The 19,987-nt window shown below is 43.1% G+C and overlaps 1 protein-coding gene across 9 annotated transcripts in view; it reads right to left on the reverse strand.

The window, feature by feature from the left end:
• Positions 1 to 19,987, reverse strand: part of inpp4b (inositol polyphosphate-4-phosphatase type II B) — a 294,006-nt gene that overhangs the window by 107,443 nt on the left and 166,576 nt on the right. For all 9 annotated transcript variants that reach the window (XM_027145915.2, XM_027145914.2, XM_047812844.1 and 6 more), the window contains 3 exons: positions 15,861 to 15,969; positions 10,638 to 10,704; positions 5,499 to 5,646 (listed from right to left, as the gene is read on the reverse strand). In XM_027145915.2, the coding sequence (XP_027001716.2) occupies positions 5,499 to 5,646; positions 10,638 to 10,704; positions 15,861 to 15,969 (324 nt within the window). The remainder of the gene's footprint in view (positions 1 to 5,498; positions 5,647 to 10,637; positions 10,705 to 15,860; positions 15,970 to 19,987) is intronic.

Genomic DNA, 19,987 nt, shown 5'->3' on the forward strand with positions numbered 1-19,987 from the left:
TTCGGCTTTTTTTTCCCAAGGCGACATCAGAAACAAGACACGACTCTAATGAAACCATTAGCTTTGAAAATAAAGAGAGAATAATCTTATAATACACACACACACACACACACACACACACACACACACACACACACACACACACACACACAGGAGAGATTAGAGCATGTGGCACGTCACTGTCGACATCAACAGAAGAGTAGACATGGAGCGCTAGCACTGTGGTGTACACGCTGATACACACTGAAGCAGGAGAGAAAAAGAAATGTGTAGAAAAAAGGAAGACGAAGAATAAGCCAGAACGTCCCAGGCTGCTCCGCCACTTTGTCATCACACAAATGATTCAAAAAAAAAAAAAAAGGAGCAATAAACACATCTCCGTGTGGCTGAAGGCGTAAGAACATCGTGCCGTTGTGATTAGTGACGTCTGGGATCGAGAATACGCATCAAGCTCAGTGGAGGAAGTTAAAAACTGTCACTGAACTATTCATCCATTTGTTCGTTTTCTACCGCTTATCCGAACTACCTCGGGTCACGGGAGCCTGTGCCTATCTCAGGCGTCATGGGGCATCGAGGCAGGATACACCCTGGACGGATTGTCAACTCATCACAGGGCACACACACACACACACACATTCACACACTACGGACAATTTTCCAGAGATGCCAATCGACCTACCATGCATGTCTTTGGACCGGGGGAGGAAACCGGAGTACCCGGAGGAAACCCCCGAGGCACGGGGAGAACATGCAAACTCCACACACACAAGGCGGAGGTGGGAATCGAACTGCCAACCCTGGAGGTGTGAGGCGAACGTGCTAACCACTAAGCCACCGTTCCCCCCTGTCATGTTTTTTAATTCCTTATATTGTGTTGGTCCCACTTTTGCTGCAAAAACAGCCCTGACCTGTCATGTCATGGACTCCACTAGACTACATACGTAAGACCCCTGAAGGTGTGCTGCAGTGTTATATAAAGTATTAGAAAGCAACACTTGAGTAAAAGTACAAGTATCGTACTAGAAAAAGACTTTGGTAGAAGTGAAAGTCACCTTTTAGAATATTACTCAAGTAAAAGTCTTAAAGTATCTGATATTTACTGTACTTAAGTATCAAAAGTCATTTTCTGTTATTTAATGTACTTAAGTATTTGAAGTAAAAGTAAAAAGTAAAATTTCAGTGATTTTCGGTAGGTATAAGGTGTTTTAGCCCTCAGTGAGAATTTAAAACAAGAAGAGTTTTATATTATATATTATATGACTACATAGTAAGCCAAAAGTTCTGGTATTATTAAATGGCAAAAGTGGACACCAAAATTTTATGCATGATGTAATGATGCCAGTCTTGAATCAGATCAGTTCATGTATGTGTGCATTCTCTACAAACAGTGTGTCCAATGAATGCAGTCATTAATATAAAAATATTCACAAGACAAAGACCAAATCAATAAATGTTATTTTTATTTAGTATAGATATTGCATTAATATTTTGTTTGTGCTACAACTCTGGTAATAAGAATAGTGACATTTCACTGCTTTTGGTTGCCGCCGTTATAGATAAACACCTCCAGCTCTGACTGCGCGTGCACGCCGCGCGTACCTGTGCTTCTCCGTACAGCGTGCATGCGTACGTGCAGTGACACTCTAGGAGCAGCGATTCGCCTATGGGGTCAGAATTGTTTCGTTATTCTGAATAAATACACTATGATCCACAAATAAATATAAAGAGTTTCACAAATATTTTTACAAATTTCACAAAAAGAAATGAAATTCACAAATAAATAAAATGGGATTTGCAAATAAAAAAAATATTTATAATTTGTATTTATTTGCGAATTGCTTCCTGCTCATTTGTGGATCACGTTCTGTCAACGGGCACTGGAAGTTCAACATGGCACCTCGTGGAAAAGAACTCTCTGAGGATCTGAAAAAAGAATTGTTGCTCTACATAAAGATGGCGTAGGCTATAAGGAGATCGCCGAGTCCCTGAAACTGAGCTGTAGCACGGTGGGCAAGACCATACAGTGGTTTAACAGGACCGGTTCCACTCAGAACAGGGGTCGCCATGGTCGAGGTTGTGTTTGGGAAGAGTGTATCACTTCTGTGAGATACTTTGTATATACAGTATACCTTAGTAATAGTACACTAGCTCGCTGAGAAAGCTCTTTTTATACTGATGGCCACTGACGATCCTGGAGGCGGAGCTAAAGTAAGACCCGATGCACCTTTACATATAATCTCTCATCAGATTTTTCCTCCCTGATATCATTGAAAACATTTCATATCGTTTTGTTTCCACTGTTTGAAACAAACTGTTTCAACCGCATTCGTACAAACGCTTTCGTTTTCGTTTCGATTCAGACCGACTCGAGCTTACGACCCAGCCGCCGCCTTTCAAAGAATTAAATCTGCTACAAATGACTGAGGATTGTGGGATCAATGAAAAGTCACACATATTCAGCAAGATGGAACAAAAGCCGTAGAAGATGCGTCAAAGGGTGGCATCTGAGAACGAAGCACTAATTGGGGATTCGGGGGACAGAAGAGACAGTTCAGTGAGAAAGGGGGGGAAGCGAGAGGGAGAGAGGCACATGGGAACTGTTGCCTAGCAAAGGGTCAGCTATGGGAGATGTGGTCCAGGAATGTGTGTGTGTGTGTGTCTGTGTGTCTGTGTGTGTGTGTGTGTGTGTGTGTGTCTGTGTGTGTGTGTGTGTGTGTGTGTGTGTGTGTGTGTGTGTGTGTGTGTGTGTGTGTGAATAAAATAAAAGTGCATTTAATTTAAAGTGCATGCTCCTCAGCCAATACCGATTAGTCTTGACAGGATTGGCTGTGTCAGTGTGTGTGTGTGTGTGTGTGTGTGTGTGTGTGTGTGTGTGTGTGTGTGTGTGTGTGTGTGTGTGTGTGTGTGTGAATAATCCAGCATTTAAAGTGCATGCTCCTCACCCAATACCAATTAGTCTTGACATAATTGTGCATATGAGTATGCATCCGTGTGTGTGTGTGTGTGTGTGTGCGTGTGTGTGCATCCGTGTGTGTGTGTGTGTGCGTGTGCATCCATGTGTGTGTGTGTGTGTGTGTGTGTGTGCATCCGTGTGTGTGTGTGTGCATATGTGTGTGTGTGTATGCATCCGTTTGTGTGTGTGTGTGTGTGTGTGTGTGCATCCGTGTGTGTGTGCATACGTGTGTGTGCGCATACGTGTGTGTGCATCCATGTGTGTGTGTGCGTGTGTGCGTGCGCATACGTGTGTGTGTGTGTGCATACGTGTGTGTGTGTGTGCATACGTGTGTGCGCATATGTGTGTACATACGTGTGTGCGCATATGTGTGTGCATACGTGTGTGCGCATATGTGTGTGTATACGTGTGTGCGCGTATGTGTACGTGTGCGTGTAAGCATACGCGTACATGTGTGAGCGTATGTGCGTACATGTGTGTGTGTGAATGTGCGTGCGTGCATGCGCGCGCACGTGTGTGTGTGTGTGTGTGTGTGTGTGTGTGTTCATTCCATATATGTATCTCACAAAACTGATTTTCCTAAATTTAATTAAGGATAAAGAGAGAAGAGCTAAAAACTTTGGGATACAAGATATAAACTGACCACCAGGCTCAGAACTGAGGCTCCACCCCACCAAAGCCTCAGATTTATCTTCATCATAAGGCATTAGGCAGAATACACAGTACACTAAATTACAATCACTCTTCATCCATCCATGCTTTAGTGCTGGTGTTTTAGCATTCATTCATTCATCTTCTACCGCTTATCCGAACTTCTCGGGTCACGGGGATCCTGTGCCTATCTCAGGCGTCATTGGGCATCAAGGCAGGATACACCCTGGATGGAGTGCCAACCCATCACAGGGCACACACACTCTCTCATTCACTCACACACACCTACACACACTATGGACAATTTTCCAGAGATTCCAATGAACCTACCATGCATGTCTTTTTACCGGGGGAGGAAACCGGAGTACCCGGAGGAAACCCCGAGGCACGGGGGAGAACATGCAAACTCCACACACACAAGGCGGAGACAGGAATCGAACCCCCAACCCTGGAGGTGTGAGGCAAACGTGCTAACCACTAAGGGTGTTTTAGCAGATCACAAAAATTACCTGGGACAAAATTCATTAAAATACAGACCAGGCTGGATGATAGACTTAATAGCTAAAAAAAAAAAAAAAGAAAAAAAAAAAGAAAAAAGTTGCAGTTAGTTTGAGCTCGGAGCGAATATGAGCATATAGTTAACGCTGTCATGATGTGGAAAGTGCTATCCACCATCTTCCACATACAAGAGCTCATAAATACACACCACAGGCTGTGATTGACAGGAGAGAGAAAGAGAGAGAGAGAGAGAGAGAGAGAGAGAGAGAGATGCAATCCCTCCCACTCAGACAGCTCGGTTAACTTTTCTCCTTTTGCTTTCTGTCCACTCAGATTTTTCACAGCAATGTTTTTTTTCCCCTCGTCGTCTCGACAAGTCAGACAGAATATTTATGGACTTGCAGCTGAGTGGCTAATTGATGCTGCTGAAATGCTGTATTGATTGGGCACAGCGATGTGGCTACTCATGATAAATCATATATGGAGATGATGATTTATAGGTGCAGGTTGCAAAGCCTGTAAAAAAGCTTCTAAACCTATAATATTTCAAAGACTGGTACTTGAAAATAAATAAATAAATGAATGAATGAATGAATAAACCAGAATCCCAGGATTTGGATCTGTACTCTTAAGGCTTTCTGTTTGAAAATGTTCAAACGGAACATTTTCTACGTGGGACGTAGCACCAGCCAGGGTCTAATTAATAAATGATCGTTCAGAGCCGCACTCTTGCGTTAGAAGCCGACTCACGAGGAGTGTGTGTAGTATGAGAGGATGGAGGATGTCTGTCTTTAGGAAGCACGGACTCATAAACTTGCCCAACGTGTGGCTTTTGTTTAAGTCAATTCTGTCTTGGGGTTTCATTTTCCGTCGCTTTATAACCGGTTCTGCTTTCATGCTTGTTGCTGAGCGATAAAACCTGGCCGTTTATTTCTCATCGCGGTCTAAGCTGTGCTTCTGATTTTTGGTTTAAGATGTCATGGAGCCGAGTGCACGTGCTCCTCTCAAACAATATAAGCATAAGGCAGGAAGGAAGGAAATAGAGAGAGAATAGAGAGAGAATAGCGAGAGAAAGGAAAGCTTGTCGGAGGCTCCGGGTGTCTGGCGGACAGACGTGCTCTTTGAAGTGTTAAACAGTCGTGAATAATTTAGTGTGAGCTAAGTATAGCTCTTAAACATCCATTTCCATCTATGAAGCAGCCTCCCTGCAGGAAACGCAAGCCACATCACTCTGTCAATGCCTCATTTATTTCCTCTCGTCTTCTCTCTGTCTTTTCTTTCCTCTCTAGACCTTCGGTACACTCTCTGCCTTTTCTCTCGCTCCTCGTCTCGGGTCTGGCGGACGTCGGCGCACGCTAGGCGCGTTTTCCAGTGCGCTAGCCGGACGACGACGTACCTGTGTCTGTCCTCCTGAATGAAGAGTCTGAGGAGCTGGATGGGGACGCTGAAGGACAAAGTGCACTCAGCCATCTGCTCCCTCACCAGCATCCACTTGCTGTCTGTCGTCTGGAACCTGTACACTTTACACACCGGGTTCTTGAACACTGCAACAGAGAAACAGAGCAGGTTTAGAAGATGGTTCTCAACATTTCAAGAACGCTGTGTGGTGTAAATACGGAGAGACGTTTCTATCGCTTTCTTCGATATGATCAGATTAATCACTGCCGAACAGATATAAAGCGAATGAGCCTTTTAGAGGCTTCTGAGGAAATGTAAAGTGGGTACCAGCATGGTTTGGTACCGAGCCATGCAAAAAGAATAAATCATTTATTTTATTTCTGTTTTATTGACAATGAAAGAATAAAAATCTGCGTGTTCCTCTTGACGTGCTTGATGAAGCCTACAAACTGGCTAAAATGCATAAAAATCAAAAGTCTTGACAGCTACGGTACGTTGTAAATGAGACAGAAGACGTGCCTACGACTGCCAAGGAAAAGAAAACATTTAAACATTTAATAGAAAATATCTTAAAACACGGATTTATTCCGACAGGTGAATGCGACACACTAAGCCCTCTCTGTATAATATGTAGTAATATGCTGTCAAGTGAGGCAATGAAGCCTTCAAAACTGCTTCGCAACATGAACACCAAGCATCCTGCGTTTTCTTATTTGAAAGTAAAAAAAAAACAAACGCAAACTAGAAAGACAGAAGAATTTATTAGATTTCACCACATCGACAGACGTGAGTGCGCTAAGAGCATCAGACTTAGTGGCTAACAGTATTAGATAGAGACGGATAGAGATGGAACTGGCATAAAAGCCTTTCTTATCGCCACACAGTGAAAATTCTTTTCTTCACATACCCCAACCTCCTCAGTTGTGCAGAGTGCAGGGGCAGCTATGATACAGCACCCCTGAAGCAGGGAGGGTTGAGGGCCTTGCTCAAGGGCCCAGCAGTGGCAGCTTAGCTGGGCCTTGAACCCTGATCCTTCGATCAACAACCCAGAGCCTTAACCAGCTGAGCTACCGCTGCCACTGAACTCTTCGGAGAGGCCGCAGTCCCCGAGAACCCCACTCTAAAATAACGTCTTACATGAAACAGGACTGTGGTGTTTGCACATATTGGACAATATCTCAGTCATCTGCTGTTTTTTGCACAACTCCATATATAATCCAAAGGACCTGCTGCTAAGAACCTGCTGCTGTTCATTCTTTTACTGCACAAAATATTGTTTGAACATTCAGTATTTACACCGGTCGGTCGGCGCTGTTTCTGTTACTGTTTATTGTCTTTTGTGTATTGCATTTTTTGTACTTTTTGTATTGTCTTGTAACTTAATGTCTGCACTGTTTTTTGTCCTGCACTGTCTTTTGTCCTGCACTGTCTTGCTTGTCTTGTCCTGCACTGTTTGCACCAGGTTGCACAGTTGCACTTTATGTGGCTAAGACTACTTACATGTCCTTATAGCCCTGTCTTTGTTTTACGTAGCACCTTGATCCTGGAGAAACGTTGTCTCATGTCACTGTGTACTGCAACAGCTATATATGGTTGTAATGACAATAAAAGCTTCTTGACTTGACTCTTGAAAAGGTTATGTACCGCTTCTCTAATGGTTCGGTAAAACCCATTTCCATTGTTAATGCATGTTTAGGGCACATCCTCTAAATCAACCCAACCAGCTCAATACTTTGTGATCTATTAGCTGTTTTAAAAGGATAGTAGGTCTTTTTTTTTTTGTAAAAATGCCCTTATGTCACCATTGAGATTGTATGCAGAATTTAAATTAAGCTCTGCATGTGTAGCACTCGGGGGTTTCCTCCGGGTACTCCGGTTTCCTCCCCCGGTCCAAAGACATGCATGGTAGGTAAATTGGCATCTCTGGAAAATTGTCCGTAGTGTGTGAGTGCGTGAGTGAATGAGAGTGTGTGTGTGTGCCCTGCGATGGGTTGGCACTCAGTGTATCCTGCCTCGATGCCCAATGACGCCTGAGATAGGCACAGGCTCCCCGTGACCCGAGAAGTTCGGATAAGCAGTATAAAATGAATGAATGAATGAATGAATGAATGAATGAATGAATGAATGAATGAATGAATATGTAGCATTTGTACTTTAAGAGACTTTTTTCAGATTGAATATTAATTAAATGACCGAAATATCATCAGGAAAGTGCTGTGATCGATCGATTGGTTGCCTGGTTGGTTGGTTGGTTGGTTAATTGATTAAAAAATGTATAGTATAAAATTTTTAAATATGATTTACAACATACACACACGAAAACACTCAAACACACACACACACACACACACACACACACACACACACACACACACACACACACACACACACACACACACACACACACCCCCACAAACACTCCCTATAGACTTCCATTAAACATTTCGAGTGAATGTTTGTGCTATTTTCAGTACAGCTTTACTTTTATTTGTACATAAACTACAAATGCTGCAGGTAGACATGAGTGTAAAACACTGCACCTAAATGCTGCACCAAAACACTGCACTACTCCCTGAACCATGTCATGGTGCACTGCACTGGAGCCACAGTGATGGCTCTTATGACCATGTGGTGTGAGGGACAGATGAACGGACAGAGAGATGACCGGTGTGAGATTTGGGATGGGGGGGGGTCTCTCATGCCCTACTACAGTACATTTCTCAGAGTGGAGGATTAACCTCTCCATCCTATCAGTAGACTAATCCCACAACCAATAATCAGACAGGAGAACCAGTGCTGCAATGCCATGTGTGTGTGTGTGTGTGTGTGTGTGTGTGTGTGTGTGTGTGTGTGTGTGTGTGTGTGTGTGTGTGTGTGGCAGGGAGAGATAATGAATAATGTGTGTGTTGGATGTGGTAGGTAAATTGTGTTAGTCGATCACAGGCAGGCAGCGGGGAGCTCAGTGTTTTGACGTGAGCAGCTGGGCGCCTGAAACACACACCCTCCTCATGGTGGTTAATTGCCCTACCCTGACGATGCCACGATGACACACTGACAGCAACGGATGTAGCAATAAACGTGCGTTCTCTTACTTTCACACACAAGCAGAAGTAAACACACCTACCCTGCTTACACACACACGGCAGGTATTACTCCTTCTTACAGAGACCTAACTGAAGCCAGCTTCTCTCTATTACTTCCTCCGATCCCCTTCAGCAGCCGTATTTCTCTCCGAATCCTCAGGACACAGCGGGCTCTCTTATATATTTTTTCTTTAACTGACCATCTAACTGTCTGGGTCTAACTCTTTGTGCTCTGCTCTGCTCTTTATAGACCCACCCTTTGTTCGCTTCTGAGCCGGACTGCGGTTCTTTCGAGTTAACAAATGCTGACAGCCGAGATCTGTCCTGTTTAGTCGATAGTCCAAAGGCGGCAAATTTTCGAAAAATATCTTCAGCGGACGTAGTGCAAAGTCTAAATTGAATAAAATCTGGATGTTCCGCATGAACGGTCCCACCGAGGTTGATTAAAACAAAATACACCCAGCGGTGCATGAGTACTACAGGCTAAATAAACAGGCAGATTTACGGGTTTAGCCGCTGATTTAATTTACCATTTCCAAGCTGTGCAGAAGCGGAAACTGAACGCAAAGTGAAATGCTAGTGAACGTGTGTTGGGGGAAAAAAACAACAACAACAACAACAACAACAACAGAAAATCTAAAAACGACTCTCTAGAGAGATATAACACTGTGCAGTTATTTATTTATTTATTTATTTAGTCTCCGATACACCGGTTTCTTCCCTTTACTGCGTGATCGAGCTCTTCATTAGGTGTGTATGTGTACTGTAAGTGTCGTGTAACGATGACCGGGAGTTCATTAGGCGACGATGTTCAATATAATTTACAGTCCAGTAAATATTGCAAAGGGACACTGGGGATTTTTGGATTGAAGATAATTAAAGACTGGACTACAGTCTGTCTCCTCACTTACACACACACACACACACACACACACACACACACACACACACACACACACACACACACGGGACGGCGGCAAAGCTGAGAGAGCAGCTGGGGCAATAAGACTGGGCAATATGGCAAGTCAGAATTAAGCATTAATATAAAGATTAGATTTAATAGAATAGAAACCTTTATTTTTTTCACATATACGTTACAGCACAGTGAAATTCTCCCTTCACATATCCCAGCTTTAGAGGTTGGGGGTCAGAGGACAGGGTCAGCCATGATACAGCACCACTGGAACAGAGAGAGTTAAGGGCCTTGCTCAAGGGCCCGACAGTGGCAGCTTGGCAGTGCTGAGGCTTAGAGCCCGATCCTTAAGGTGTTGTGCTACTGATCGGAAGGTCATGGGTTTGAACCCCAGGTCTACCAAGCTGCCACTGCTGGGCCCCTGAGCAAGGCCCTTAACCCTCAGTTGCTCACTGTAAGTCACTCTGGATAAGGGTGTCTGCTAAATGCCGTAAATGTAAATGTAAATGACAAAAATAATAATAATAATTTGCGCTAGTTTTATTGTGTATTCGTTCGGCAATAAACGTCAGAAATGCGTCTCACTCCACAATGGTGGTTAATATAAAGCTTATATTACAGACTCAGGAACCTAAACATTTGTACTGTTTAAGTGTTTCTATTTGTTACTAAACGACTAGGGGCCAAATAAAAAGTCTTCAAAGTAAAATGTTGAAAAGGTCGGACTATATTTCTGCTCTCTGAGACACGCCGAGTGTTTGTTCAGAATCATCTAAAAGCATTCGAAACGTTCGGTTCATCTACAATTGTGTGTATGGTTATTCAACAGAGGAAAATACACAGGTCGAAAAATTAGTTTATACAGACCGAACCTGTCCGACGGGTCGATTTCAATGCCAGTGGACTGGTAAAAAAAACCGCTTCATTTGAAAGAAATAAATTTAAACTAAAAAGAAGAAAAAATTACAGCAATAATATAAAACAGCTACTTTGATTTATTATTTAATAATAATAATTAAAAAAAAATCATAAATAAATAAATAAATAAATAAATAAATAAATAAATAAATATTTTAACACACTACACATTTCAAATCTCCTTCATGCATGTTTACTTGGATGAAAGTGTACTGTGACGTACCTGCGTTCATCAGGGGTCCGTTATCCTTGTCGTTTGTGGTCCCGTGAGGCTCACACACCAGAGTGCACTGTGGGTAAAAACATCAATTACTCCTAGAACGCTAAGCTGAGATCTCAACATTGAATCCCACTCGAATGTGATCTCCAATCTTCCTTGGCTAGCAATCGAGTGAATGACAAGAACACGCATTCAATTAAGTTTACACAGCCTCTAGAGCGCACTGTAAACACAACATGTCATTCTGTCACACACACATTTGTAGCACAAATAATTGGCTGATGTTCAATGCATACATTATTTTCTGGGATGTTTCGAATGTTTGTAAAGGCTGATGTTATTATCATATTCTTTCCTTCCAGATCTCTCTCTCTCTCTCTCTCTCTCTCTCTCTCTCTCTCTCTCTCTCTCTCTCTCAGAGAAAGATATATGTTCTGCCTATGGGCCGATCGAGCTCCAGCTCTTCAACCATCTCTATATAACAGCTCCATATCTGCTTCTTGAATTTTTAGAGAAGATTTTTGTCCCTCATCGTGTGTAGTGAACGCACACAGCCACCTTTCGCTGGCTCATCAGTTCAAAGTGACAAAATGGCTTGACATACGGCTAAGTACGGTGACCCATACTCAGAACTCGTTTTCTGCATTTAACCCATCCAAAGTGCACACACACATAGCAGTGAACACACACACACACTGTGAACACACACCCGGAGCAGTGGGCAGCCATTTATGCTGCGGTGCGCGGGGAGCAGTCGGGGGAGTTCGGTGTCTTGCTCGAGGGCACCTCAGTCGTGGCCGGCCCGAGACTCGGACCCACAACCTTAGGGTTAGGAGTCAGACTCTCTAACCTTTAGGCCATGACTTCATAACAAAACTTCACAACCACTAATTCTTAAAGAGTCATGCTGATTGGGGGAGAGAAGGAGATGGCCAGACAGACAGCCAGACAGACAGAAGAAAGCAAGAGGAGAGGGAGAGACAGGTAAAAAAAAACAGATTTGGAGAGAGATCTATCTGCACTTCTATAGAGTTTATTATCATAGAAATTTTCATCTATCTATCTATCTATCTATCTATCTATCTATCTATCTATCTATCTATCTATCTATCTATCTATCTATCTATCTATCTATCTATCCATCCATCCATCCATCCATCCATCCATTCATCCATCCATCCATTTATTTATTTATTATTTAATATACTTCAAACTAAATCCAACTAAAGTTACGAACACTTTCTATCTAAATACAAACTGAACTAAACGAATAGTCGTGTTTCTTAACTGCACACGTTGAGGAATAGAGAAAAACTACTGCACAATGCTTTAACACACACACACACACACACACACACACACACACACACACACACACACACACACACACACACACACAGATCTGTGATTCCAACACGACGTGCACATGCTCAGTAGCAGATCAGAAACTCAAATCCTACACGAGATGAATGAGATGTGCTCGTGCAGGAGAAACAGATACCGTGTTCATGTGACAGACCCACAGTGACCTCCTCTCTCCGTCACACACAGTGTATATGCTTCTATACCACTAACCAGACTGGGTCTCTTTATATACACATCTGTTTTTTTAATTCCCGTGTGAATCCCGGGTGCGCGACTGAAAATATAAAAATAGCAACAGAATAAATTCAACTTGCATCTGGTTTCACCTCCAAAAGCTTCACAAGCACACAGCTGATGAGGGATTTTATACCGTTCTGTATTTCATCTATCGATCTATCCATTCTCTAACCTGCTGGGTTTACAGGGAAGCTAGAGGTTATCCCACGAGCATAAGGCAGGTTACACCCTGGACAGGATGCCAGTGTATCGCAGGGCACAATCACACACTCTACAGACAATTTAGAGATGCCAATCAACACGTCTTTGGACTGAAAGAGAAAAATCCCAAGCATGGAGGTGTGAGTCAGAAGCCACCATGCCCTCATTAGTGTACATCAGTGTTGTATAAACTACTAGAAAGTAATACTTGAGTAAAAGTTCAAGTATCGTACTAGAAAAAGACTTTGGTAGAAGTGAAAGTCACCTTTTTAGAATATTAAAGTATCTGATATTTACTGTACTTAAGTATCAAAAGTCATTTTCTGTTATTTAATGTACTTAAGTATTTGAAGTAAAAGTAAAAAGTAAAATTTCAGTGATTTTCTGGAAGGCATGAGAGACACTTCATCCGGTAGGAAGAATCTTTCATTCCTATGTACAGAAACATTTCTTGCAAATACGGCCACGTGTGTATAACGTTATCTACTTCACCCTGTTCACCACTATCGTCAGGGTGGACGACTACGACAGGGGCGGCCGACCCGCGGCTCCCGAGCCGCATGCGGCTCTTTGCACGGTTTCATGCGGCTCCTACGTTCATATCGAAGTTTGTATTTGTGTCTTTTTAACATGCGTGTTCGCTTCGCTTGAGTTCAATACGGTATTTTCGTCAAACGCGCATGTGAGTGGGATGAAAATACCTCAAAGTTTCCCAGTAGGAGAAAGATCATTTGAGTAAACAATTTGTGTCAAGTTCGCTCTCAAAATGGCAGGAAAAAAAAAGTTTATGATCATATGTGGCCATGTGTACGATATGGCTCTTTGCGGTAACACAGTAAAAAATGTGGCTCTTGGTCTCTGACCGGTTGGCCACCCCTGGTCTACGATAACGGGAGGTCCTCCAGTAGGTGCTTCCACGGCGGTCTCAGTTGTGCTTCCTCCTCCTTTGGCAACATTACGCTGAAATAGAGCGTGCGGAGCTGCGTGATGTAATCTAGGAGCAGTGATTCACCAAAGCTCCCTTATTGCAGTCGCACACATTTCTTCTGAGTTTATTTTGTAGTAACGAGTAACGAAGATGCTTAGTGGAAATATCGGAGTAAAAGTACACATTTTATCTAGGAAATGTAGTGGAGTAAAAGTGAAAGTTGACATAAATGTAAATAGCGAAGTAAAGTACAGATACGTGAAATTTCTACTTAAGTACGGTAACGAAGTATTTGTACTCCGTTACATTACAACACTGGTGTACATACTGTATATAGCACCCGTTTTACGGAGAACACCATTAGAGCGCTGTCTTACACCCCATTTTTCTCTCAACCTCAAGTCTGATCATTTCTGATCAATGATAATCACATCACGTGTGCAGATTCGTCAGGTCCATTAGAAGATGGGTGAATCGTGGCCATGAAGTGATTCTCATGGTCAGCGACAATAATCATACACGCTGTGGAACTCAAACCCACCTCACATAGGATCGAGGAGTCTAGAAAATTTCATACATCTCTACACCACTATCAGCACCACCATGGATTCATTCATGTCGATGATGCAAAATTCTGATCCTACCATTTGTGCCTGTCCTGATCACATGCTAGCTTTTCTAATCTGTCTTGTTTTGGTTAGCCTGTCACCTCAGAGTCCTGATCTTTGGCTGATGAGAGCGGAATCTAACATGCGCTTCGATCCGATTCACTCACTCACTCATTTTCTACCGCTTATCCAAACTTCTCGGGTCACGTGGAGCTTGTGCCTATCTCAGGCGTCATGGGCATCGAGGCAGGATACACCCTGGACGGAGTGCCAACCCATCTCAGGGCACACACACACTCTCATTCACTCACACACACTCACACACTACGGACAATTTTCCAGAGATTCCAATCAACCTACCATGCATGTCTTTGGACTGGGGGAGGAAACCGGAGTACCCGGAGGAAACCCCCGAGGCACGAGGAGAACATGCAAACTCCACACACACATGGCAGAGACGGGAATCGAACCCCTACCCTGGAGGCGAATATGCTAACCACTAAGCCACCGTGCCCACCTCGATCCGATTCCGTTCAATTTAATTAACAATAGACAGCTTTGGAGGAATATAAACTTTTAGAATAAGGGAAAAACTTCCTGAGACGATATGAGGAAGAAACCTTGAAAGGAACCAGAACATTTCAACCCATCCTCATCTAGAGGACACTGGAGAGTGGGACTAGAAATCATTTCCTTTCTATAACTAGAGACAGACAGACAGACAGACAGACAGACAGACAGAAAGAGAGACCGACACTTTATTAGGCACCAGAAGTATTAATCTATACAATATATACCCGAGTGCATTGTGTAACCAGGAGCAACGAGTCATTACTGTATTCATTCAATTCTTGCTATAATGTTATAACCAGGGCTGTCAAGTGTCAGGCATTTAGAGTGACAGTCACTCATTTGGGTTTTTTTCATGCTCTCCCACCACACATCGTATTTGTCACGTAAAACGTACTATTTATCATATATTTAATAAGCCGCAGCGTCCAAAATGTATCAGTCCGCACCGCTGTCTCTATGGAACCGGGCAGGAATCAAGCGCGTCTCAGTTCTCGGTCAAGCCTGACACTTATCAGCCAATCAAAAAACAAGAGGCTACACAATAGCCAATCAGAAAATAGCATTATCTGGGCAAGATTTAACGCAACAACCAATAAAAAAAAAAAATCATTAGTGAGGGTATTTTTGATGGTCGGTTTGAACAAAACCTCAACACGAAACAGCTCGTCTCTGGACGGGACATTGTCCACAATCATGACCCTTGCCCGTCTTCAAAACTTGAGAGGAGAGAACCTGGATAATATAACAATAACCTGTATCTACATGACTGTCTGCTGGTATTCAAATATATACATTAGAATATTCAGGATATTATTAGGATATTTTATTTAAACACCCCCCCCCCCTTCCCCCCCAATACTTCTCTTCTTCTAGCTGCATGACTTCTAACATCTGCTCGTCCAAACCTAGCTGAAATATTCCAGGAAACTATTCAGCTCCAACCCAGCATCTGTGCTCAAACATCACCTTATTTCAAGGCACAGTAAAAATTCTCATGCATATATTCTCTAAGAGAAATATTAAAGATTGATATCAGATACATACAGCTTTTCTCTTTTTAGTCTGCAGCAAACCCATAGCGCGGCTGAACAGAAGATAAAGCTTCTCTCGTTTTTTACTCGACCTTCCATACACACAGCTTTCCTCTTAGAGCAGATTAACACTGATACACACAACACGGGCTTATACTCGGATCTCAGTGGCTCGTGAGCTGCTGACACACAGGATAATCCGGTACGTATAAGTGACAGCCCAACCCTCTGCATTTAGCATAACGGCGCGTGTGTGTGTGTGTGCGTGTGTGTGTGTGTGTACCTTCTGGTGTCCGTCAATGGCAATGTGATCCACACCGCCATCCTCAATCTCTCCCATCTTCAGGCGAGACACGACCACCGTCCCCACGGCAGCCGAATCATCTGCCGTCCTGAAAAACAAAAGACAAACTACTTAAATCGTGTGTGTGTGTTAGGGTCCGTACAACCTCTGCCCATATCCACATCCGAAAGCGTTCGCTTCGACGGCGCTCGGATTGCTGTGTTCCTCATATTAGAGACTAATAAGTTATCTAATCCTCTGCAGTGAAGGGGGAATCCTGAGGTGTCTCAGAGGTGAGTTGCTGGAAATGAGGAAAGATGAACTGCAGCCATGGAAGCAAACAGAGACCAATTACTCTGATTGATTGGCTTTAAATGGTCTGGACCGTTATAGGAGCTAATTAAGCTGTGTATCGCTCGTGCCCAAGTTACCGGATCTCCTTAGATAATACCGGGCTTTCAGAGGAAGTGTGATAGAGTGTTGAAAGGGTAGAAACCCGTCAGGATTAAGTGCGACGGCTCTCCTGATCGCTTTAGACGCTAAACCCGAACGTATCATTAAACACACCGTCGTGAGATTCCGGTGAAGTTAAATCGCCCGTTCAGTCGAGATGCAAACAAATAAAAAAAAAAAACCACATTTCCATCTATCTCCATGTTTCATTTCTTAACCTAATGGGAACTCGCATAGAAATAAAAAAGCACACGAGTGTCACAAAGCTTCACTATCCACTATACAGGATGTGTTATGAGGATTACAGAATAATAATAAAAAACCTCTGCTGAAATTTTATTCCTCGCACACACACGACGCTACACGGTACACACCGCAACACTCATGGAGGAAACCGGAGAACCTGGAGGAAACCCCTGAGACAGAACCTTGAGAAGAACATGTCCATCGAATTCATCCAGACCATCAATTAATAAGCACTGCATGAATTAGCTCTCATAGCTAACTGGCTGATTAGTTTACACCATGATGTGTAATATGATTATCTATCTATCTATCTATCTATCTATCTATCTATCTATCTATCTATCTATCTATCTATCTATCTATCTATCTATCTATCTATCTATCTATTTATTTATTCATGTATATACAATTCCCATAAGCACTTTCATGGCAGATCCCCCGAATACAGGGCTTTCAATCATAAACATAAACATCCTACTATTACAGAGGGTGCTTCTTTCCAGGGATGTCAGTACAGCGTAACAGATATTGCGTCATCGGGTAGGCGTGGCCTATTTGATAATCTAACCCTAACCCTAACCCTAACCGTAGTTTTTGTTGTTTATTTGTTTTCTAAAATAAATCTACCTGTATGACTGTTTTGTCCTTCGTAGTATTTTGAAAGAGGGCGTTTTTCCAAGACCTCCTGAAACACGCCCACTTTAGGTTGTGGTAACGAAACCCCTGGGATTTAGTGAATGTCTGATTATCAGTAAGATGTGTGGTAAAGTGGAGTTCAATGCATGGTCTCATATATACGTTACAGCCCTATTTTGGAAATTGGGGTCAGAGCAAAGTGGCAGCTATGATACAGCACCACTGGTGCCGAGAGGGTTAAGAACCTTTCTCAAGGGTCCAACACTGGCCTCTTGGCAGTGCTGAGGCTTGAATCCTGATCCTCTGATTAACATTGCATAGCCTTAACAACTTGAGCCACAACTAGCCCCCTAAACATCTAGGCATCATCAGCTCCAGATGTTCAGATACTGTAAAGGCGTCGAACATGCACTGAGTATAAAACCATCGAACATCTGTTGATGAACTGCACGAGATCATCGGAAATACGGCAGAAAGTTAAAAAATGATGTGAAAACCATAATGTCTGAAAAACACTACTGGCAGATTATAATGGCGAACTATATTGGCAGATGGGGGGGGGGCATGGTGGCTAGCACGTTTGCCTCACACCTCAAGGGTCGGGGTTCAATTCCCACCCCTGCCTTGTGTGTGTGGAGTTTGCATGTTCTCCCCGTGCCTCGGGGGTTTCCTCCGGGTACTCCGGTTTCCTCCGCCGGTCCAAAGACATGCATGGTAGGTTGATTGGCATCTCTGGAAAATTGTCCGTAGTGTGTGAGTGTGTGAGTGAATGAGTGTGTGTGTGTGTGTGTGTGCCCTGCGATGGGTTGGCACTCCGTTCAGGGTGTATCCTGCCTTGATGCCCGATGACACCTGAGATAGGCACAGGCTCCCTGTGACCTGAGTAGTTCGGATAAGCGGTAGAAAATGAATGAATGAATGAATGAATGAATGAATGAATGAATGAATGAATATTGGCAGATTTTGGCAGATTATAATAAAATCCGACAAACAAAGCACAAGATGATGCTGGTAAGATGCTGGACAATATTTCGGCCGAGTTTCTAAACAGATTTTAAAACAACTCTATAAGAAATCCTGAGTAAGAGAGGATGAAGGGATGAAGGGATGAGCAGAATACACCCTTGGTGGGATGGTAGACTATTTTAAGGCACCATACACTGACACAGAAGATCTGAATCTCCACACAGACAGTAATCAGCGCTGAGGAGTGAATTCAGGACGCTGGAGCTGCGAGGCTGCGATGTTAGACACTTAAAATCCAGCAGGGACACATCATAAATTCTAATCTAAAAGTTTCTGTCTTTTTTTTTTCTTTTTGTCGTAATGCAGCGTTCTAGAAATGGGCAGCATTTTTCAGACACGCCGGTGCAGGCAGGACAGTAATGTCACTTTAAAAGGAGATAAAAAGGTACAACGTGGCTTTATTCATCTCCGCTATTCCCACAGCGAGAGCGAAGCGGCTGATAGATTGAAAGCTGCAGATATCGTGCTGCCTTCGTCCCTCACCAGGACGCGGGAAAGAGAAATCGAGCACGTCGGTTCATCCGGCTTCAAGGGTTCCTCCAGTCACTACGGCCCTGTTGGTCCTGACTTTGAGGACACGTCCTCTGCTACACCAGGCTGCAGGATGTCGCAAGTTCTTTGGGCCGCAGCACGGCTACGATTGAAATCTCATGTGAAAGCCTCGGGCAGCGGCGGCTCACGGCTTGTTAAGATAACCGACGTGTGTCTTTAAAAGTTCTGGATGAAGAAAGCAGTGGTGGAAATGGAAACACCGGATGGCGTAGCGAGATGGAGATATTTCGTAATATTTCGTTGAGGTGCTTTTTGTTTGGAATGATTAGTGCTGCTCTGACTCCAAATCAAGCTGCTAAGCGCGGAGTGTTTTGTTTTTTTTCCACACAGACAAAGCAGACAGTTTGTGATTGACCTTAAATTAACTTTACAGCTCGGCTGAGTCGCGCTCCTCCTCCGCTCGTCGCTTGAGGCAGATTGCCCGTCTGCACGCTTCCCCGGCACAAATCTAATTGGCCCCGGGCCCTTTTATGACAAAAGTTAATCAGAGAGCTTTGTTAAAGTGACAAAAAGAACGAGAGCTTGGCACGACTCGTGAATAATTCTGGAAACAGTTACTTAGTGGACAAGTGGTCGGTGTCAAGGAGCTTTTTTAAAAAATAAATAAATAAATAAATAAATAAATAAATAAATAAATAAATAAATAAATAAATAAATAAAATTCTACCCAACTTCACACCATTGTTTTAGGAAGTGTTTTGTGCGTTCGGTCTGTTTAAATCAAACTCGGATGTGTTTACTTCCTTTCGTGAGGTTCGTTCGTTTCATGTGGTTTCAAGATGTTTGACTACTGATCGGAAGGTCATTGGTTCGAATCCCAGATCCACCAAGTTGCCACTGCAGGGCCCCTGAGCAAGGCCCTTAACCCTCAAGTGCTCAGGAGTATAAACTGAAATATAAGTCACTTTGGATAAGAGTGTCTGCTAAATGCCGTAAATGTTCGTCAAAGCGTCAACGCTAATCACGCTCGGGAGCGGATTTAAACAACTAAAGTGACTCAACACGAGCGAGGTCTGACACGTGAGATGATATCTGAGATGGAGAAAGTGTCAACAGATTGAACACATGTTCTGTACAATGACAAGGGTGGCCAAACGTTTTGAGAATGACATTAAAAAAGGGGGTTTTAGATCGTTTTTTTTTTTGTTCAGATGGTCAAACATTTCATAATTATCAAAGGCTTTTATTGAGAGTTACATTAAGTTTATGCAGAG

This window comes from Tachysurus fulvidraco, chromosome 4, assembly GCF_022655615.1.
Source record: "Tachysurus fulvidraco isolate hzauxx_2018 chromosome 4, HZAU_PFXX_2.0, whole genome shotgun sequence".
NCBI classification, from domain to species: Eukaryota; Metazoa; Chordata; class Actinopteri; order Siluriformes; family Bagridae; genus Tachysurus; species Tachysurus fulvidraco.